We start from the raw sequence: 23,154 nt of genomic DNA, 5'->3' as shown, positions 1-23,154 counted from the left end.
ATGGGACATGCTCACACCAGTGGATCCCTTGGTCATCCACCCACTGTCTCGCTTCATCTGAAGCACTGCTGTGGGCACCATATTGATAAAGCAAACAATTGGGTCTGCAAGGTCTTGCATGAGGCTGCAGGCAAGGGCTGTTGGTGAGGGAAGGTCAACCACCTCCAGGTAGGTATTGATGCTGATGAGGAAGACTTGCTCAGGAAAGGGGCTGAGGAAATCAACCTGGTGCCAGTGGCTGGCTGGTCTTTTTGAGGAGTGGTACCATATTGAGGCAGTCGCAGACTGACATTCAGTAATGTCAGCAGATGGGTCTGCTTTAGAGGGATAGGGTCCGTGCTGTTGGCTCCTGCCACCATGATCCCCATTTAAGGTTCCACTGGGTCAGTTCTAGCGTAGCCAAGGAGAAAGACTGGCTGACGTATGGAGGATGAGCCATCCTGTCCACCTGGTTGCTGAGTGTCTCTTCTGTGGTGGGAAGCGAGCATTTTGAGACACAACGTCACTTGGGGCTCATTTCCACAGGCCAAGCCACATCACTCTTCCCTAGATCTCCTGTCCTGGTTCATCCAATCTTATCCTCCAGGACCTTGCCCATCATCCAAGACCTGGGTCCACTGCTCAAACATCCCCAAAGATCTAAGTATACCACTCTCCTCCTTCAAAGAGGTTGACCAGGTGTACCATTTATATTTCTACCACTAGGAGGAGTTCTCTTCATCAGTGTCTTTCAGGGGCACCTTTGGGAGGCTGCAATGAAGCAACAGCTCATTTCAAACAATACCTACATAGCACATTGACTCATGTGTGATGCAGCCTGTGTTTTTTCCTTCTCTCTTCACTGGTTGTAGGAAATCACCAGCGTGAGTTAAAGAAGGGGTCTTTGTGTCACCAGGTGGCGGGAGTGTGGGCTATGAGTTCACATAATTGACTTGCGTACTCTAGATCTACTTGGGTCCGATCTCAAATATCTAACTGAGACAGATACTCTGAGCTTTTGACAGAGTGCTTGTACAGTGTGGTAGAGAATGTCAAGTGGAAGTCCTTGACACCACCTCTCTTTCCCCCACTTCAAGATAATAGATCAGAAACACCACCAACCCCAGGAAGTAGTACAGACATTAGAGCCACTTTCAAGACTTGAATGGCACAGGTGTGGTGGGTCCCAGTATATTTCCATTAATTCACTTATATGCCCAAATAAAAGCTGGATGGATTGTGGCAGATGGTATAAATGGGCTTAAACTTGACCACACGGTAGTATCAGTTGCAGCTACCATGCCAAATGTAGTCTCTTCATGGGGATGTATCAAAAAAAGCTTTGGTCCATGAGATGTGATGGGATCTTGCAAATGCAATCATGGGAACATTAAAAAACATTCATTTTCACATGGCCAGAACATCAGGACCTAGTCACTCTTTTGCCCCAGGGCCATGTTAACTCTTTCCTTATCTGTTACTATATAGTCCACAGGGACTTCCACCACCTCTCTCTACACAAACAATAGCATCTGAGGCAAATCTATGTGCTTCCATTTTATCCAGGTGTACAGTCCTAGGGAGCAGAGGTGAAGAACAGGGGAGTGAAGCAGGAATGAGGAAGAGCCCTGCAGAGGCATTAGACACGAGTGGTTATTCTGGATCGTGAGACCATATTTCAAGATGTCTTTGAAGTTACTCCCTTGGGGGCAGGAGAGGTGGTTCAGTAGTACAGTGTTTGCTTAGTGTGTGCAGGGCCCTGGGTTTGATTCCTAGCAACACACACACACACACACACACACACACACATACACACATATACACACATACTCACACACTCACATACACACACACATACACACTCACATACACACACACACATACACACATACACACATACTCACACACATACACACACACACACACATACTCACACACACACACATACACACTCACATACACACACACTCACACACGCACACACACATACACACATACTCACACACACACACACACTCACACACACACACACACACACACAAAGAAATTACTTTATTGGAACATTGCATCTGGAAGAGGAAGGGAGACAAAAATATTGACTGGGTTCCATTGGTTAAAAATTTGCTCCTTCCCCCCGGGGGACAATTTGCATGGCACTTCCAGGTGGCTTGCTTGACAGGTGGATACCAAGCAGACTGTGAGGCTGTGATACCTTAGCACCACCAGGGAAGCCCTGAGGTGGAAGTCAGAGGTGAGCATGAGGCAAGGGCTATGAGCTGTGTCTGCCTGAAGTTGGCAAGAGTTCAACTGGTTGCCATGAAGGGGACTGGGACTAGAACAAGTGTTTAAAGGAGAAAGTTGCCATCTTACTTTGGATTCACTCAGAAGTAGAGCAAGGATCCACTGTGAGCTTTCATTTGGTCAGCTTCCTCAAGAAACACTGGTAGAGGAGTGGGGAGAGAGGTGGCTATTGCTGCCTGGCTGTCCCTACCAGCTAGATGAGGGAAGAAGGGTTTCTTTTTAAAAAATGTATTTTATTATATTTTTGAATTACCACACGTTAATAATACAAGGGGATTTCATGGTGATAAGTCCATATATACCTACAGTGTACCTTGCACAAGCTCACCCCTCCTTTATTCCCATTTCTTCTCTCCCCTCTCTTTCAAGCAGTGTATAGTGGGTTTCATTATGCTGTCTTCATATGTATACATATAGTGTACTTCCATCCTCTTCACCCGTCAGCGTCCTTCCCTTCTCTCACCCTTCCCATTGCCCCTACAGATAGTCCCCTATATACATTCTTGCCCCATCACCATCATCATTTTAGGTCTAGGTTCCACAAATAAGCAAGAGCATGTGACATTTGGCTTTTGAGCTTGGTTCATCTTGCATGTCATAATGATCTCCAGTTCCATCCATTTTCCTGCAAATGACATAATTTCCTTTCTCTTTATGGCTGAGTAATATTTCATGGGGAAGTATGGGTCCCAGTTTCTTCCACTCGTTAGTTGTGGAAGTGAGTTGTGTTGTGAGTACAACAGGCTCCAGGGGCCAGAGGAAACATTCAGGTAAATGGGTGCAGGTGCTGGCAGTTGCAAGACAACTACTACACATATAAATGACCAAGAGGAGCTATGACAGGGCACTGACAGTGGGACCATTTGATACATCCTCTCTCCTGTTTTTTCTTGTCTGCTTCCTTCTTGGCTTGTCAAATTTGCAAATCCATCATTGTCTATTATGCTGAGCGCATGAGCTTTCTTAGCGTGTGGTCCTCCTTTGTGTAACCAAACACATGGAGACACTCATCAGAACACAAGGCCCTCCATGGAAGGCAGAAGTTCATTAGCTGTCATTGTTTGCTATTTTTGTGTGTGTGTGTGTGTGTGTGGTACTGGGGTTTGAACTCAAGGCCTTGAGCTTGCTAGGCAGGTGCTACACCACTTGAGCCACTCCACCAGCCCTGTGTATGGGTGTGCGTGTGTGTGTGTGTGTGTGTGTGTGTGTGTGTGTGTGTGTGTGTTGGGTATTTTTGAGATAGGGTCTTGTGAACTATTTGCCTGGACTGATTTTGAACCATGTTCTTCCTGATCTCTGCCTCCCAAGTAGCTAAGATTATAGCTGTGAGCCACTAGTGCCTGGCTCAGTCAGCCTTCTTTGATTATTTTAGTAAATTGTTTTCTAGTCAGCTAGTGAAGTCCATTCTTTTTCTGCTCATCAATTCAGATGACCATGCAGGCTCTTGGTCTCTCCTGTGAACTTTTACACCAAGCTCCACAAGAGAGATATTATACTCATGTACCAAAGAAACTCAAGACCAGAGTGACGTGTACCGGTTCTCAGTAACTTCTTTCCGAACCAAGTTTGGGAAGCTTCTCATGGATTTCTGTGCCCCTTCCAGCGGCTGGAGACAGTCTGGAGAATGCTTTTGGATACAGTCTTCTGGGACGTTTGGATGGATTACAGGAAAATGGAACAGCCTATTAATTTAGCCGGGTTCTGGAAGAGCTGGGACATTAAATCCCTAGTCTCCACACATCCCAATCTTACAGATTGTACTTGACCATGGTAAACAATTTAGACTAGTTTGGGTATGACATGAAGCTTCCTCTTGGCTATTTCTACATCTTCACATTGAATGGAAGGAAATCGCTTAAGCCTTCACAACACTGTCTGGTAGGAGGTGGAATGCCTTGCTTGGCTTCCTGCCCCATTCCTCCCACACCCACAGCTGGGACCATTTGCCCCCTCCTCCCCCTTCAGCTCCCAGGCCTTAGACCTTCCCTGTCCTCCATCAGTCTACGTCAGTAATTCCCGCCTCCAAGCTAAACTCCTTTTTGTCTATGAGCATGTCTGGCTTCCCAGGTAAAAGAGGTACAAAATCAGCAATAGTAACATGCATCTATTTCCAATCACTTAATAGGGGAGACATGAACGTCGGGGACTTCATCTTTAAACCAGTGAATTGGGTGTTAGACACTACCCTGGAGCCAAAAAAATAGGAAATGTATACACAGGACTTCCTGCAAGAGTCCTAAAGGAATCTTGCTGCTGTTTCCATATGTGCTGGGGACTGGTAAGTTGGATCACAGTCAAACCCATCAGTTAAAATGCAGCTAGGACTTCACCCTTCAGGTAACATACACAATGGAGGTGGGCCAGGTTTGTTTCATGGTGGTATCTTAGTTTCCATGGTTTTCAGTGCAGACACACTTTATTTGTACATTGAACATGTGGAAATATTTCTTCTCCATCTTTTCTTAGGTGTGGCTTTTTTTATACCTTTTGCTTGCCCGTTTCTAACAGGCTCATGAGCTCTTTAAGTGATTCCATTTTTCTCTTTCTTCCAAGCAAAGCCAGAATACAGGTGTGCTAAATGGGCCTGATGCTTAGTCTTGGCATTGGGAATAGGGAGTAGTGGGGACTATGGCAAACTGGAGAGTCTTACCTGAACTGATTCAATGCCCTGTTCAATACCAGGAATTGTTGTCTCTGGGAATGAGTGGCCCCATGTCACCAGGTTTTTCCAAATTTTAAGAAGAAACTAGAAATGTAGATTTTAAGGCACCATTTCCTAATCATCAAATATTGCTGACTAATTTAATTTAGAGGTTGACACTGGGCAAGACAACCAAATATATCTGTGGGCCACATTGAACCTATCACCACAGTTCACAGACTCTGGCTCTAACTGTCAAACAGAACTACAGAAAAACTATGTCATCACAGTGATAATTGGAGGTTAGGGCAAAAGCCTGGACTCTTTTGAAAGAGTCCCAACAGACCAGGCTAGGCCACCTGCCCCAAAATGTCAATTAAAGAGATGAGTAGTGGTAAAGGACAGAGGAAAGAGGTTTATTCAATGCTGGCACATGAAAAGAACAGAAAAAGGGGTCAATGACCCCAAGTCCATCTTTAGGGTTTTGACATGAGTTTCCAGATTATATAGGGAAGGGTCAAAGGTTGCACATGAAACATGCATAGTTCATATGTCTTGGTCAAACTGTGACCTGGTTGACTATTATCTCAGTATGGTCAGGCTGGTCACAATGAGAAAGTCATTACTGCCTAGAGGGTAGACTCAACTCTTGTCACAAACTGTTTGTCCATCAGCCCTGTCATTCCTGGAATCCAAGGTGACTGCACCTTTAGGACAATGACAGGAGACCTTTGGGGGTCTGGAACAGGACATTGTACTGACAGTACTCTTTATCTTTGTCCCTTCAGCCTTGAAGAGGGATGAGATAAGTGAGGTATCACTAGTTTTAAACAGATACTCTGTAAGCAATTAACATGTCTACGTGCAGAGTTAAACAGAAATCTAACCCAAAGATTTAAAGACAACAGAGAGAAAAGCAAAATGAAGGTGGGAGACCAGGCTTTCATCCTGCTTTTAGTTCCTTGTGGGTCCAAGTTAGGAGTCAGTGCTTTTTAGCAGAAGCAGCTTCTAAGAACCAGTTGTAACAGCTGATGTGGCTTTTCTTAAGTAATACAGAGCTACTGCTCTAAGGAAGTCAGTTATAGTCATAGCTAATATGGTAAGTGATAAAGAAAGTCAGAACCATGGAAACCAATTCCTATGGTTAGTGATTCGGAATAAAATAAGGTTATGCACAGCACAGAATGGCTACAAGTGGGAGAAAAGTCTCAGTGGACAGTGTCCGTAGGAGACACTTTGTTTTCTGTGTTATCTCCTCACCAGGCCATCCTAGCTCTAGAGTGGCTTGGGTTCCTGTGCCTCCATCCCTGAAGAGCTTCTCTTAATGTTGGGCCTGTCTCCTGCTGGTCACCTCCCCAGGCTGCAGTATGAACAACCAAAAGGAACACACAGTGCCCAGGGTGCTGAGGGCTTTTCTAAGAACCCCTGGAACCTTCCCACCACCTAGCAGGAGGGACCATCCTCACCCCCATTTTACAGATCTTCCCATGTTTCCCACATTATGAAAGCAACAGATCTAGGATTCCATCCAGACTGCTGCCCAGAGCCCTGGCCCACCATTCCTACCTTCTCTGCTGCTTCTTAAGGGGTCTGTCTTCTCCAGGGCGGAGCACTCAGAGTCCGTGAGGACCTGCTGACCCCACAAATCTGCACTGTATGAAGACCTTTCCCAACCCCTGGAGTCTCCTGCCTTCACAATGGAACTCACTGAGTAAAGTGCCGCCCTGCCCTTTGGGGCCCCAGTTCCTCCATCATTAAAATGTGGATACGTGGAGGTGGTTGGATCAGGTTTCTTAGGGTTCCGTCCATAATGGGATTCCAAAGTGCTCACTGCACACTGGTGGTTTCATGGCCTTCAAGGAGTTAGTGTTAAGTTATCACTAAGCTCCCCAAAAGCTTCCACTCCTGGGCATCCAAGTGGGCTCTTGCGACAGGTGTGTTGGGCAGGGCACTGCAGCTAGGAGTTCATTCCGGCTGTGCGGCCTTGGGACATTCGCTCCACCTCTCTGAGCCTCAGTGTCCTCCTAGGTCATCTAAAGAAACCACAGTGATCGCATCCTCCCTGAGTTGTGGTTAAGAAAGGAGAGAGCTTGTCAGCGGGGCAGCCTCGGGGACAGACTTGAGGGCGGGGGTGGGGAGGCTCGCCAGCACAGGGGGCGCCGGGTTTTCCTCCTAGGTTACTTAAGGCCGCTTGGGGTGGAGGCAGCGGCCGGGAGCGCACGTCAGTCCGTCCGTCGCGGGAGGAAAGGGGCGTGGGGAGGCGGCCGGCGTGGCGGGATCCCTGGGCTGGAGCGCGCCGCTTGCTGCCTGAGGTGGGACTCCGCGCGTGGGGGAGTGCAGGGCGCGGCGGAGTCGGGTTTCAGAGCGCGGGTGACTCAGGCGCGGGCCGGACCCGGTGATCCTGCAACCGCCACCGAGCGCCGCCTTTGTTTCCCGCGGGAAGAGCGAGCGCTCAGAGCCCCTCGCCTCCGCAGAGCTCGCGGCTCCAGCAGACCCGTGCCATGGCGCCCAGGTAGGACTCGCGTCCCCGCGTCCCCGCGTCCCCGCGTCCCGGCCCCCCGCGGCCGGCCGCTGCCTCACCTTCTCTCTCCCCTGCTTCTTGCAGGAGCAGCGCGCGGTGCTTGCGCCTGCTGTTACCCGCGATCTCGGCGCTGCTCTCCGTGGTCACCCAGGCGCGCTCCTCGGCAGGTAAGCGACCCAGCCCGGGGTGGCACCGCGGCCTCCGCGCCCTGGGGAAGGGGGTTTGGGCGGCGCGCGCGGCTGCCCTGCGCGCCTCATTCCTGGACATAAAAGGGAGTCCTCGGCGCTCCGTGCGCCCTGCGGTCCTGCCAGCGCCTTCCTCCGGCCGCACATGGGGTCCCTGGGAAGCCGGGCCACCGAGCTGTCTGTGCTGGGCGCGGCTCCTCCAGTCTTGAGCAAGAGAGGGACTTTGGAAACTCAAGAGGCGACAGTCAGCCGAGGCGCACTGAGTGCCCGCGCTCGGATTGTGCGCGCTGGCTGGCAAGGGCAGGCGATGCTCTCTCGGTACGGTACCGGGACACAGGTGCGCAGCAGGGCCACCGCAGGGCATCTGACCTTTGCCGCACCAGCAATAACGGGGCTGAACGGATCGCAGGCTTAATTTAACTCTCAGTTACTAGGGGGTCGATTCCCTTCTGGGTCGCCGCACCATAGGTGATGGAAAGAGCTCTGGGCCTGGGGAAGCCGAATCTGGTCCCCTCTGTTCTCTGGGCCTCAGTTTCCCCATGAGAACTCAGCTACGGTTGGTCTCAGTTAAACTCAGACTGTCTGGGTGTGAATTATGGCTCTGTTGGGTGACCTTGGGGAATGCATTTCACAGCTCTGTGCCTCAGTTCCTCATCTAAGAAAGGGAGTAATTAGGGCATTTTAATTCCTAGTGCCACTGTGAAGATTAAAGGGAAGATTAGCAATAGTGTTCCTGGCACTTACTAGGATGAAGTTAGCCTGGAAACTGCCACTCCATCCTTGCATAAGTGTACGTTGATAAGCAAGGCAGGCTTTTTACAACGCTGAGGTTGAGAGAGGCTTAGGAAGGGGCCAATCAGAAAGTCAGAGCTTGAACCCAGGCCTCCAGGAGTTTCCCCAAGATGCTTAGCAGAAGAGCAGGCTTTCTGCACAGTAGCCTCTGACCCCTTGTGGATTTGGGAGATTTTTACACAGCTTCAATCCAATAAGGGAGAGGGAAGATTGGAGGGAAAACAAAAACCAAAAAGCCAGCCCCCAGAGGAAGCTGGGACTGAGTGCCTAGCCTTGGTTAATTCCTGTGCCCCAGAAGAACTCTGGTCGCTAGGCAGTAAGACCCAGATACAAGGATGGCTTTCTTGCCAGGGCGTGCAGCCTGGCATGTCTTGGAGATCAAAGGGCAGCTGGAGCAAAGTTTTGGCACTCAGCACCGTGGCCCAAGTTGAGTGCTGCAATTTCCCATGTGCTATCAGACTCCGCCAGCTCAGTGGCAGAGGGCAACTTTGGATTCTGTGGTCTTCAGTGAACTTCGCTGCCATCCCCTCTTCTCCCTAAGGAAGATGGATTCAAAGAAAGAACCTTTGGTGTTTTTTTCCTCCTGAGTTTGTAGCCTGGCCCCAGGTCAGAGTTAGGGCTGTTGTTTCTACTGCAGGAAGCCCTGTTCCTTCCACAACACAAAACAGAGCACCAGGAAGCTCTCAGGAGGGCCATTGACACATTGACGGCACTCAGTGCTCCTTTGGAATAAGAAGAGGATTCCCGCTGGTGGTGGACGTTCAGAAAACACTGTGTGTTCTCATTTCATTTATCTAGTCTTTCATCATCACCCAGGAGCTGGAGCTAAGGACTGGTACTATGTCTGTCCTTCAGATGAGCAGCTGACTGAAGGTCACATCCCAAGCCACTAGGTGTCTAGGGAGGATTTGAACCAGGGAGTCTGACTCAGCATACTTGCTGTTAACACTCCAGCACTCAGTTAGAGATGCTTCAGTGACGGAGAAGCATCTGTGCGGACTGTGGGGTCAAGTCCCCAAGAAACCACATAATCAGAGTGTCACAACGGTAATACACCTGTGAGCATTGTGAAACACTCCCCTCCATCGAAACACTGGATTTGCCACCTAGGTGTGCCGGGAAGTTCGAGTTCATCTTATGGTGGAGGCTCACAGAGGGCGTGTGATTTGCCTAAAGCCACACAGCTGTGCATGGGTAGATCTGTGATACCCTTACATGTCTGGGACTCCAAGACAGATGCTGATTGTCCATGGGCCACTGATCAACTGGGTTTTTATAGAAAGTGGCAGTACTACTGTGAGCCGCAGGGCTCTAAGGCTGCCGTGTGAATAACTCACCATTTTGTTTGCAAGAATCCCACTTATTATCCCCTTTCACAGATGAGGAAACTGAGGCACAAAGTCATTTGTTCAAGAGCATGTGGCTGTCAGTGACAAAAGTACAATTTGGAGCCAGAGGGCCTGACTCCAGAATTTGTGCTCTTGACCTCTGTGCTAAACCCTTCGGTAGGGCGGCTTCCGGAAGTATGCTTCTAAGTGGGCTATTCCAAGTGTGTTACATTTTTTCAACAGTTTGGCAGTTTCTTAAACAGTTAAATATGCACTTACCCTACAACCTAGTGATTTCACACCTAAAGATTCATTCAAGTGAAAGGAAAGTTTTTGCCCACCCAAAAACCCGTATGTGAATGTTCATACCAGCGTTATTCCTAATGACCCCAAATGGAAATAAAGTGGTTCATCAACTGGTCAATAAACAAAATGTGATATATCCTTTCAGTGGAATACTATTCAGCAATCAAAAGGACCGAGGCACAGATCCATGCTACAATATAGATAAACCTTAAAAGCATTAAGCTAAGTACAGGAGGCCAGATACTAAAAAAATCAAAAGAGAACTCTATATTGTCAGAGTCCTTAGTATGAAATTTCTAAAAAGGCAAAACCTCAGAGGACGGCAGACCTTGGTTGGTGGTTGCCTTGATCAGGGAGAGGCTGACTGCCAGTGGGCAAGAGGAGCTTTCTGGGGGCTGTGGTCTGGTTGTGAAGCTGTACAAATTGACCTCAATGATGCTATTTACAAAAACAGAAAGAGGCTCTGTTGTAGGGTGTCTAGTCTCAGATGTGAGGGGCTTCCCAGCAGGTTCCTAGTCCAGAGCTGGCCTTCACTCACTGCCCACCAGCTGCCAGCCCGAGTGCACCATTTCCTGAGTTCCAGCTGGAAAGCCGGAGTCCATCTTCAATTCCATGTGTCCACTCTGCTCTCCCCAGTGTCCCTAAATGCCATGGTGGGCCCAGGCAAGGCTCCTCTCATAGGTGTAGAACACAGCGTGCAGTAAATCTGTGGGTTACGAACTGCTGGAGGGGGGTCTCTATGTTTCCCAGTGTCTGCCCCCAAACCCCAGACTTCAAGCCCTGGGGAGCTGGGTCTCCTCACTGTTCAGTGTGACCTGGATAGGTCAGGTTCTCCATTCTGAGCCTTGGTTTCCTGCCTATAAACTGGGGAGGTGAGATTCATTCGTTCTCTATCTCGTAGTGTAAAATATTGGGAAATGTTTAATTATTCCACATTTCTTAGTTCAACAAAGACACATTCAACACTGCTGGCTAGGGACAGAAAGGAGTTGGGTGTGTATCTGCCCGGAGGGGTCACAGTTCACAGGCTGAGAGACAAGGTCACAGGTGACTGTGACACAGTTTTCCTGAAGCTCTTCTCGCCCAACATCCATCATGGGGTTTGAACTCAGGACCTCATGTTTGCTGGATAGGCGCTCTACCATTTGAGTCACACCCACTGCCCTTTTTACTTCAGTTATTTTTGAGATAGGGTCTTGTGTTTTTGCCCAGGGCCAGTCTTGGACCACAATCCCCCTACCTATGCCTCCTGGGTATCTGGAATTACAGGTGTGTGTTAGTATCCCTGGATTCTTTGTTAAGATGGGGTCTTGCTAACTTTTTGCCTGGTCTGGTGTCAAATTGTGATCATCCCAAGCAGCTGGGATTACAGGTGTGAGCCACTGTATCTGGCTTCCTACCATCCTGTTTGAAGAGACGCTTTTTAGTGGGAAGTCACCCACAGGGTCCATTACGCCCCTAACAGGCTGAGGTTGGGCTGCAGGACAGCATCATCTCTCCTTTCCCTGGTGACATTACAGTGCCACTGGAATTCCTGCTGCTTTAGAAGATAAGGATCCTTTGCCCATGTCTCCCAGTGTACGTGATGGTGTTGTTTTAAGTAATTTGTCCTAATTAAGGTGCTGATATGTTCAAGTCACTGGCTTCTCTTTAAACTGTTTTCTTACAAAATATCACAGCCTCTCAGAAGAACACACACGGAAAGTACAGCACAGTGACTTAGCTGCCAGCAAACGTCCATTAGCCCAAGTTGGGAAACGGCCCAGCCCCAAGTTCACTTCTGCCCTGTGCTGAGGGCCTCCTTCCTCCTCTCAGAGGGAACCACTGCCTGAGCGTTTACGCGCCTCACTTCCTGTGTTTGAAAATCAACTTTACCACTAAGTACATATCCTTAACTGCAGAAGCTCTGTTTTACTTGATTTTGAACTTGGTACCTGCTTCCTTCCTGAGCACTAAGTTTCTGAGATTTATTCATGGTTGCTTATGGCTACAGTTGTTCATTTCCATTGTTGTATAGTACTCCACTCCATCCTCTGACCATACCAATATGACTTACCTGTCAGCTTCAGCGGACAGGACAGTGTTCTCACCTTGGCTCTCGATGCACACCTGTGTGGTCCCTCCTGGTGCTACACCTAGAGTGTCGCAATGGGCCACAGGTTGTGCTGACCCTCCTGTGGGCAGTGGTGCCCGGGGGCCCTCCACGAGGCCCCCAGGAATTGAGGAAGCACATCTCTTCCTGTCCTCACCAGTAATTGGTCTTGTCACTGAGCTTGATCTCAGCGTTTCTGATGGTGTATATGCAATCTTACTGCAGCCTTAATTTACATTTTCCTGATTCCTAAGTTGATCCTCTTTCCATGTGTGTGTGGACCATTTGCATTCCTGACTTCTTTTTCCTATTGAGGTGAAATTCCTCCGACAGGAAACTGACCATTTTAAAGTGCACATCTGTGCAATCACCATTTCTATGGACTTCCATAGCACTTGATCACCTCACTCTCATTAAGCAGTCCCTCCGCTTTTCCCCCAATCTCCAGCCCATGGCAACCACCAAACTGCTTCCTGTCCTGTCCCCAAGGACATGGCCTACTCTGGATATTCACCTAAATGGAGTCAGGTGTGTGACCCCTTATGACTAGCTTGTTTCCCTTAGTATACCGTTTCAAGGTTCATCCATGTTGGATTGTATGTCAACACTTCATTTCTTTTTATGACTATATAATATTCCATTGTGGGTGTATACTGCATTTTGTTCTTCCAGTCGTCTTTTGATGGGCCTTTGGGCATGTTCTTAACTTTTGGTTGTTGTGGAGTACATCGATGAACATTTGTGTGCAAGGATCTGTTTGAATACCAGTTTTTAAGTCTTCTAAATCTATAAGTGGAATTTCTGGGTCATACAGTAATTCTATGTTTAGGTTTTTGAGGACCCACTCCAAACAGTTATCCTCAATGGCTGCACCATTTACATTCCCACCAGCAGTGTATGAGGGTCTCATTTTTCCACATTACCCCAATACTTGTTATTTTCTTCCTTCCTTTTTTCATTATTAGCATCCCAGTGGTGGTGTTTGGTTGTGCATTTCTCTCGTGGCTGGTGACATTGAACATCTTTTCCGGTCCTTACTGGCCATTTGTCTGCATTTCTCTGAGCAATCCTGATTTAAGTGAAAGCATATGAATCAGAGCTCAGCAGTGTCCTGTAGCAATGTCACTCTTGCTTCTTGGCAATGTGGTGTGATTTCTCAAGTGAGAGAGAAGCAGGTGAGTGGCATACCTCAGAGGTGGCATTGTTGACTTCGTCTCTGAGGATGACTGACCAGAGCTGGCTACTTAGCCTTTGGCTATTTGTCACTGCTGTAAACATCTTCAGACAAATGGCCTTGGTTTCCTTTTTGGGTAACTTCCTTTAACTATCTTCCCCAGATGGAGTCACCTACTTAAGAATAGATCTAGTTGAGAGGAATCTTTCTTAGATGCTAGTTTAATCATGCCACTCCCTCATGTCACTACCCTGTCACCATCGTAGTACCTAGGATGGAGTCCTGTGCCTTGTCCCCTCCACTAACACAGAGGCCTTCTTGACTTGGGCTCACACTCAACCATCAGCAGGTTTCTGAAGGAGACTTGTGACATCTGACATCTGTGTCTGTCACAAAAGCCAGGGCCCTTTTGGAGTGCCTCTTCCCCAGGCTGGCAACACCCCACCCTCCTTAGGAGTCAGCCCCTGGAGGTCCTCCACACCTCCCAACCACATTGGGTACCTCTCAGCCCAGGCTATTCAGGCTGCTTCTCTGTCTTCCCTGCTACATAAGAAGGGGTGTGAGGCAGGGACTGGGCTTGGTCTAACTCTGAATCTCAAAAACTAGCACTGGGCCTGGCATAAAGTGGCCACTCAGCAAACCTTTCCAGTGAGTCAAAGAAGGAATGAATGGGTTGGTCAGGCTAATGTATCTACTGTGGTGTGTAAGTCATCCTGGTCCTTCCCTGGCTCTGCCAACTGAAGAGTGATGGTGGTCAAGTCATCAGAGGACATGGTGGGGCTTTAGTTCCCTTTCATAACTTAGCAACCAGACAGGCTGGCTGCAATTTACACTGATACTTCGCTCTTTATTCCTTGTACAAATAGTTTCATTTCTGGGCTATCTGCACGTCTCTCATTACTGATGGCTTTCATTTGGTCAAAGGTGGCACAGCTATTTTTCCTCTTCTACTTAAATACAGAGCTTATTTTCTTTTAATGTCTACAGCTTGATTCATTTAAAATGGGTCATGGGCTAGGGTTTTTAACCTGAAGTCAGTTTTTTCCCAAAGTGGGACCCAGGGTTCTACCAGGTCCTAATTACAATGTGACTTTTTGCCCCATTCTTGTGTGGTTTATCACTGTTATATAACAGATTGTCTATTTTATCTTTCAGTAATATAAATTTAGTTCTGTAGTTTCTAGACTACTGGTCACTTTTGTGCTCTGTGTGTGTGTGTGTGTGTGTGTGTGTGTGTGTGTGTGTTTAAATCCACATAGTTTTGATTGTTGTTTTATAGTATGCTTTGAATTCTGGTAAAAGAAGTCAGCCTTCCTCTTCATTAATTACTGAATTCTTTAGTATTTAAACAGTTTATCAGGGAATTTACCCATGGTATAATTGCATACTGGGAGTACACTATTGATGTGGGTAGGTGAGGGTCATAAAAATGGAGGCAATTTTCTGGATAAAGTTAAGGAAAAAACAAAATGCAAACAAATGGGCTGAGGCTGTGGTGCAAGTGGTAAAGTACTTGCTTAGTAAGTGCGAGGCCTGTGTTCAAACCCCAGTACTACCAAAAAAGGGAGGAGAAGGCAATCTTTTACTAAGATTCAGTGTAAGACATTAATGTCTACTGAAGAGGATGGGCACACATAAGCCAGTTAGAGCCCTGGATTGTGGGGCCTTAGCTACTGCTGTCAACATAAGCCCAGGGGAGCTGAGGTGGTGGCAGGGGTGTTTAGCAGAGCCTGGTTCGCTGATGATGACCTTTCTCTACTTCATCCACCTAGAAAGAGTCTAGGGTCAGAGCAGAGACTAGGAGACGGTTCAGATCTCTAGATAGGTAACAGCGAATGATAAGGACTTGGGGCCCAGGTTACCTAAGTGTAGCCCACACCACATCCTCATCAGAACTCACCTCAACCCAATTCAACCCAACTTAGCCCAACTCAATCAAACTTAATTCAGTTCAACTCAACACAACCTAACTCAACTTAACCCAACTCAACTCTTCAACCGATTCAACTCAACTTAGCCCAACTCCAATCAAACCCAATTCAACTCAACCCAACTTAACACAATCCAACCCAAATCAATTTAATCCAATACAACCCAAATCAACTTAACCTATCTAACCCAAATCAACTTACCCTATCCAACCCAAATCAACTCAACTCAACCCAAATCAATTCAAACTAATCCAACCCAATTCAACCTAACCCAATCCAGTCTAATCTCATTCATACTTACCATCTGCTGTAGGTGATATGGACAGAGAAGAAAGCTTTTCTGAGGGGACTGTTTTCAAGTGGCTGGGACCTCTGACTTCAGAGGTTGGGCATCTACTTCCTGGTTTGGGGGGCTTGGCTGGAGTCCGGCTTGCAAGAACCTGCCTAGCCATAGGTCTCTGTAGGAGTTTCACTTCCTATCACTGAATGACTCAAATGGGGCCCAGGTTAAAAGCTGCCCCCCCCTAACTAGGATGTCTTCTGCAACTAGCCTCCTCCCCGAAAGAGCTTTTGTTGAGGTCTTTTGTTCTGCTGGTGGCTGTCCTCGTGGACATCTGTCTTTTACCCACGTTTCCTGGCTGCGCTCAGGGGCTCTTGCAAGTGGTGGTGGAGTGGCTGTGAGCTGTGTTGGATCCAGTGTCCATCATAAAGCGTTCACAAGCCAGTAGTGGAGACTGGTGTGCAGCAGGTGGCTTGTGTGCTAGAGTACTTGTCCAGTGTCCCCCTCAGTGCATGCAAGCTGGGCACTACCGATGTGAGATGCCCACATCTACTGCAGATGTTGGACATGGAGAGATATAAGCAGACTTTGAAAGACTAGATTTTTATTCTTAACATTGACATTTTTTGACAATAAATGTATTCAAAGTTATTATTAAAATCCTAGGGTTTAAAAAAAAAGGAATTTTAAAAGATCCTATATTAACTCATGACTCAGAGATAAGCCCTGCAAACATTTGGGGGCTATCTTTTGAGTTTACTTCCCATGCCTGGACATCTGCATATATCAGAGTATGAATAGGTCATTCTCTGTTTTATATTTTGTGGATTGCTCACCCGGCCCTTAACAATCACCTGGACACTTCCTTTGGAATACTGTTCTCTAATATTCTTTGTAATTGAGATAGCATTTAATTGTGTTGATGCGTATAGCTAAACTAGTCCTCTTTTGGACCTCTTGGCTGCTTCCGAATGTTCACTGCTGGAAACCCCTTTGCGATGATCAAATTCCTATGGCTCTGAACTTGAATATTATTATGATTATTTCCCAGTACAAATTCCCCTGCCCATTTCTGAGGCCTGTGTTGTGTTCTTTGGAGAGGAAGGAGTGAGATTCTCTCCACCCTGTCTTTGTCCACGGCTGCTGCTTGGCTAATCCAAAAGAAGATGACACCAGAGAAAGGTGCAGTGTCTACATCTCCTGTCGCCATCGTGGCCTTAGTGAATGGAGCTGGGAATTCTTTCCTTCCCCACCCAGTCATTTGCTCATTTTGCATGTACCTGTTGGCCAGGGCTAGCGAAAGGATTTTTCAGGAAATTAGAATATGAGTGCTCTGATCAGCAGGACCACGGTGGTTGTTGCCCCTAGAACCAACTTCTTGGGGATTGCACAGGACAGATGTGCTGTGCTCTTCCTCACTCATGGTGAGGTTCGGCCACCAGTGGGTTCTCAGTGCTCCTGGTTTGAGTGTTAAGAGCGACTTGGTCCATTCCAACAGCTTCTTTCCAAAGGTGATCCTTCTGAGTCCCAGGAAAAGGATGTGCCTATCTGTGATCAGTCACAGCACAGGTGGCAGAGCTGATGCCCAGGGAGAGGCATAGGGAGTATAGCTCATGCCTTTGAGCTCTGGGATCAAGTTCCACTTCCATGTCTGCTACTTCCCTTTGAATGACTTAGGACCAGTTACTCTTATCCTTGTCTTCCTTATCTGTAAATGGGGACAATAATTCCTATTCCTGAGGAGGAGCCTGTTCGTTGCTTACAAGGTCCTGCCTCATTACTTCTCTTTCCCACATTACTGTGTGTTTCTTGAGGGCAGGAACCCTGGTTTATTTATCTATGGTTCCCCAGAGTCTGACATGAACACAATGAGCATTTGAATATGTCAATGAATGAATCATTCAAAGCCCAGGGCTGTGGAGATCTTAGTGAAAAACCAGCTTTATAAACCCTTGACCATGATGAAGTCTGTGTGTGCCTCCAGCCCCACTGGAGGACCACCCTGCAGCCAACCACTGTGATGGCAAAGGGGGCCAGGCAGGGGGCAAAAGGGGGCTCATACGAAGATTGACTGGGAATAAAATATGCTGTATGAAAAATAATCCCACTACGTGTTTCCAGTGCTGGGAGGTTACAACTATCCCACCCACGGGGACAGAGATGCACAGGTCCCAGCCGATGACTGACTCAACCTAACTTGGTGCAGTTTCAACAGCACCACACACAGAACCCCCTCTGAAATTACTCTTCCTGCTGCTTCTCCACCTGCAGCCCACAGTCTTAGTGTTGGCTTCATCTGTCTTTATCCTCGATCCCAGAAAGGGAAAGGGACTTGCTCTAATCACAGTGCACATTGGCAGTAGAGCCAGGCCTGGAACTGGCTGTCCTCACTCCCAGGTTAGGGCTCTGGAGCTAAGAGAGTGTCACATGAACCTGAGAAAATACTAGAAATGCAATTTGTGCTGGTAATTGTATGGCACTTTCTATGTTTTAAATATGCACTTCAGTTATATGTATGTGTGTGTTTTACATATATAAATATATGTAAAGTGTCTGGGTTACATATATATAAATAATACGCATATATAAATGTGTTTGTATTTTACATGTACAAATTCTGTGTCTATATAAGTGTCTCTGTGTGTGTATTTAATACACCTGACTGTCACAGCACTGTGAATGCCAGAGCTCAGTTCCAGTTTGGCAGCAGCACATGGGTCTGTCTCCCACATCCACTCTCTCCACCCTAGAGCCCCTTTCTCCATGGCCGCCCCAGAAGCCTCTCTGGCTTCTTGCTACTCAACTGTGGTCCATGGCCCAGCAGCTCAGCATCACCTGGGAACTCAGCAGAAATGCAGAATCTCCCACCTAACCTTGGACCAGTAAACCAGAACCTACATTTTAATGTGATCCCTGGTGGTTCAAATGCATGCTGGTGTTTGCCCTCACTCTGGTTATGTTGTCTCCTGCTTAAAACTCTTCTCATGATGGCCACCACAGAAAAAAAAACAGCCTGCCTCAGGGGTCCACATCCTAATCCTCAGTAGCTGTGACTGCAGTTGGCTACATAGAAAGGGGAGGAAGGTTACAGACAGAGTCAAAGTTGGCCATCAGCTGACATTGAAGGAGGGAGATTACCCTGCATTTTCTGATTGGGCCCAGCATAATCACAAGGGCCTGTCAAGTGGAAAAGGGAGGTGGAAATGGAGGTGGAAGTGATGCACTTGAGGAGGACTTGACCAGCCTTCTCCACTGGCTTTGAAGTTGGAGGACAGGGCCACAAACCAAAGAATGCAGGAGCCTCTAGAAGCTGGAAACAGCACAGACATCTCCCTTCAAGCTTCCAGAAGGAAGCATGTTCTGTTGCAGTAAGACCTGTTCTGGACTTCTAACCTCTAGAATGGGAAAGTGGTAATAGTGTTGATGTGAGCCTCTGAGACTGGTTATTTATGACAACAGTGTAGAACAGGAAGACAGCACTCTACTCCTTAGTGTGGCATCCAGGGCCCTCAGAGGTCTCACCATGTGCTCTTCTGGTCTCTCAGAACATCCCTCCTCAGATCCCACGTCAGCAGGGCCTCCAGAGTGGCCGGAGTGGGTGAAGGGACTCTCCAAGGGTCCAGATGGTTGTTCTGTATACCTGCATCCCCTAGCACTGTGTTTGGCCTGTGGGCTGCACTCGGCAAGGCTTTTTTGGCAAGAATCTATGAAACACTGCTACCTTCAGATCACTAGCCAAAGAGGGGCCCCATGTGACCATAGCTGCTCTGTTCACAGGGACTGGCGTAGTCGACTGGTCCAGAGGCTGTTTTGGCATCCCTTGCTCTTCTTCTGCCTTAGGCACATTCTCTGCACCTCAGTTTCCCTATCTGGGAAATGAAGGAGTCAGACCAGGTAAATCCTAAAACCATGGTTAGCAGAGACAGACACAGTGGCTCATACCTATAATCCCAGCTACTTACGAGACAGAGATGGATCGGGAAGATGAAGGTTCAAGGTCAGTAGGGCAAAAAGTTATCAAGACCCCCATCTCGACAATAAACTGGGCATGGTAACGCATGCATGCCCATTATCCCAGCTATGGTGGTACGTGTAGGTAGAATGATCATGATCCAAGATCAGAGGCTGGCCCCTGGTAAAAGCACGAGATCCTATCCAAAAACTAACTAAAGCAAAAAAGGGCTGAGGGCGTGGCTCAAGTGGTAGAGCTCCTGCCCAGCAAGCTTGAGACCCTGAGTTAAAAGTTGCTGCCAATGATAATTATAATATCGCCAACACAATAAGATCTTAAAATAAATAAAATCATGGTTAGCAAGGGCATTTAGCATATGGAGTTCAGTTGGGCTGAACTTGACGGCAGATGGGAGCAATGATGCAACTCAGCAGGCCTCAGCCCTGGGCTCTTGTTCAGAGCACGTCCCTCACTGACAGCCATTCATGGAGTTGGGTCACAAAACTGCCCAACGACTGTGTGTATTGGTACCAAACAGAGACTACAGCTGCTCGCTCTCACTGGCTAAGTTAAAATGCCAAATTACTCATTCTGTTACAGAAAGAAAAAGGGGGGACAAGAACCCACTTCTTACTGTGGAGTTTTTCCATGTGACACATTTTCTAATTTTATTTCAGGTTAAACTGTCTGCAGTAGTTGGCTCTGTGTCAGGCCCTCGCTCCCCCTCGCTGCCCCCCACCCCCTGTATGCTTTTAGGATATGAGTTTCCAGTTTTCCAGTTTAAGAAACAGAATTGTTTGCTTAATATTTTCAAGTGTGGGCTGGTGTCAGTTTATAAAAACTTCATTTTCTCTGCTCTGAGATACACAGCACTGGCTTCATGGTCAGGATGCCTTGGTCCTAGGCCTGGCCAGGGGAGTTTGGCCAAGTCACTTCCTCTCCATGGGCTCTGACACTTAATCTGTAAAGGGAGAGAAAGGCTGGCTTACCACAGAGACAGTGTGGCAGGATTGGAAGACGTGGTTGCTGGATCTGTTTCTAAAGACGGTTCTGTTTGAGCCTGGTTTGGGATAGTGGCCATCGTAGCTTGTATCTGCTACCAGCTTTTGTGTTCTCTGCCTGGTTGCTGTAAGTGCCTGGGATGGCCGAGACATTTTTAGCACCTGGGAAGAGAATGGTAGCTTTGTTTTAACGGTATGAATTCTGCCCCTGTGATGTCTGCATGCCACCTCTCCCTTTCACCCCTTGCTCCACCTGGGGCCAGGCCTGTGTCACATCTTCCAAACAGATTATTGCAGCAGCTCCCCTCTCATCCCCAGGTGGACCTCCCCTCTCTCTGACCTCTAGCACATCTCTCTGAAAGCACAGGTCCTGTCATGTCACATCCCTTCTTCAAAGCTTTCCATGACAGCATGGCAAGTCCTACACTCTGGGACTCCAGTCAAGGCCTCTTCTCCTCTGACATCCCTCCCTGTGCCGTGGCTCCAGCCACACTGAACCACTCGCTGGTCTTTGAGTTCACCATCATTTTCCCTTTCCACCCTCCTTTGCCCTGCTGAGTGTGAGGAAAGCAGGGTCCCAGGCCCCGCCCTGGGCTTGTAGCACCAGAAGCCGTACCTCAGCCGGCCCAGGTGGTGTGCACCTACTGTGTGAGCTGCAGTGCTTTGTAGTATGGAGGTTAAGCGGTGGGGCTGAGAAGTCAGGCTGAGCTAGTTTGGTTCTAGGCTTTGCATACGTAGCTGGTGTCCTCGGGTGATTTACTAACCCCCTTGAAGCCCCAGTTTCTTCATCTATAAGAGTGGGGATAGATAATAATAAGTACCTACCTCAGACTTCATAAGTTAAATGCAGTAATGTCTCCCCAGCTCTTAGCACAGTATTGAGGGCTCATAGTAAGCCCTCAATAAAGGATAATGGCTGAAGTATTCAGGTTCAATGTCAATACTACAGACGTCATCCCTAAGCCCCCTGTGGCTTCTGTCAGCATTGCTTATGCTTGGGGTCAGAACTGGCTCACAGGGCATTCTAACCAAGAACTGGGAGGGCCAAGACAATGTCGTTCACCTTTGGGGCTTAGAATTGTTGACCCTCCCAGTGGAGGGAGAGAAGCAACCAGAATCCATTGTGGGAAAGGTGAAACATAGCTAGCTAAACAAGGACTTTGTAGGGTGGATGGGTAGATAGAGTTAACTGCAAATTTTCTGGCCATGGCAGAAATGGCCTTTCTGCCTGTGGTAGCCTGGTAGATTTTTTCATTCACCCTTTTGTCCACTCGCTTTTATTTAATAAGCATTTATTGACTGCCTATAGGATGCAAGGTGATATGCGATGTGCTGAGCGTAAAATGATAAGCCACGCGTGGTTCCTGTTGTCATAGAGCCTATCATCAGTGGAGCACATTGACACTAAAAAATCTGTTTATAAAGGTAAATAGTTTTATGAAGAAGTATAGGCCTGTAATCTCAGCATTTGGGATGCTGAGGCAGGAGGACTACCAGTTCAAGGCCAGCCTGGACTTCATAGTGAGACCCTGTCTCAAAAAAAAAAAAAGGTGCAGGGAGCTATCTATGAAAGTACATACACCTGGACACTCACCTGCACTGGATGTCTGGAAAGTGTCTCCAAGAAATGATGTTTAAGGGGAGGTCAGAGGGCTGACTAGATTTAGCCAGGAAAGAGGTGGGGATGGTGGGTTAACAGAGGTGTAGAATGCTCCAGATAGAGGGAACAGGATGAGGGAGGGGGTTGAAGAAGCTGCCTGAGAATAGCCAGAGCATGTAAGGAAGGGAAAGTAGGGAGAAGGTCTGTGGGAAAACTATGGTTCATCCAGCATCTGCTTTCCCTAGTCTGGCCTGGGTGTCATGGTCCCTCAGGTCCATGTGGCACTCACAGCTCAAGATGCACAGGCTGGGCCTGGGATCCAGGAGGCGTGCGAATAGGGCTCTTCTTGGCTTCTGCTTCCACTTGTGGGAGAGCAAATTACTTCCAGGTGAGGTCAGAGGGAGAGGCTCTACCTCTATATGGCTAAGAGAGGGGCATAGAGAGACTTGCAGCAAAACACTAGGGAAGCAGGGCCCCAGTGAGAGCCCCAAGCCAGTCCTCCCTGAGCCACCCAGAGCCTCCCAGGCCAGCCCAGCTGCCTGCTGAGAGGCAGTGAGGGGCAAGTGAGGAAAGGGTCCTAGGTCCTCCCCTGGGCAGTATGAGATGGTCAGGGCTGGCTGGCCAATGTTGCCTCCTCCTGGGCCATGCCAGGAGAGCCAAGCTCCAGCCCCATCTCTTCTCATTCTTTGTCTCTCCTTGGATTATCCAAAAAACACAATGCAGAAAGCTCTTGCCAAGTGACAGGGTCAAGGTCTCGGGTGGGATGACTTGGGGAGTGATTCCTTCTGAGATGATTGATGATCACGCCAGCTGGATGAGATGGTGCATTCCTTCCTCCCGCCTGGGCCATTGCTTTAGAGACCTGCTTCTCAGACTGGGCTGTGCTTGGCTGTGTGACAGTGGCCTGCAAAGAACCACATTGTTTATTTCCTGAAGCATCTATTTTATGCAGCAATTGTTAAGTTCGGGTGAGGAGGTCAGTCACAAGTGGGGAATAATTTAGAACATTTTTACATTATTAAAAGAATCAAACACGCATACATTATAGAGTGAAAACTTAAAGTGCTTTAA

The 23,154-nt window shown here is 47.9% G+C and overlaps 1 protein-coding gene across 1 annotated transcript in view; it reads left to right on the top strand.

Moving 5' to 3' along the window:
* Window positions 1-7,120: 7,120 nt before the first annotated feature.
* The window catches only part of Col15a1 (collagen type XV alpha 1 chain), a 108,731-nt gene continuing 92,697 nt past the window's right edge, over window positions 7,121-23,154 (top strand). Inside the window, exons 1-2 of the mRNA XM_074051391.1 lie at window positions 7,121-7,433; window positions 7,527-7,609. Of these exons, the coding sequence (XP_073907492.1) occupies window positions 7,423-7,433; window positions 7,527-7,609 (94 nt within the window). The 5' untranslated portion in view covers window positions 7,121-7,422. The remainder of the gene's footprint in view (window positions 7,434-7,526; window positions 7,610-23,154) is intronic.

Source organism: Castor canadensis, chromosome 13 (assembly GCF_047511655.1).
Source record: "Castor canadensis chromosome 13, mCasCan1.hap1v2, whole genome shotgun sequence".
NCBI lineage: Eukaryota > Metazoa > Chordata > Mammalia > Rodentia > Castoridae > Castor > Castor canadensis.
Note: the sequence above shows the minus strand (reverse complement) of the source record. Positions and strands in the feature narration are given on the sequence as shown.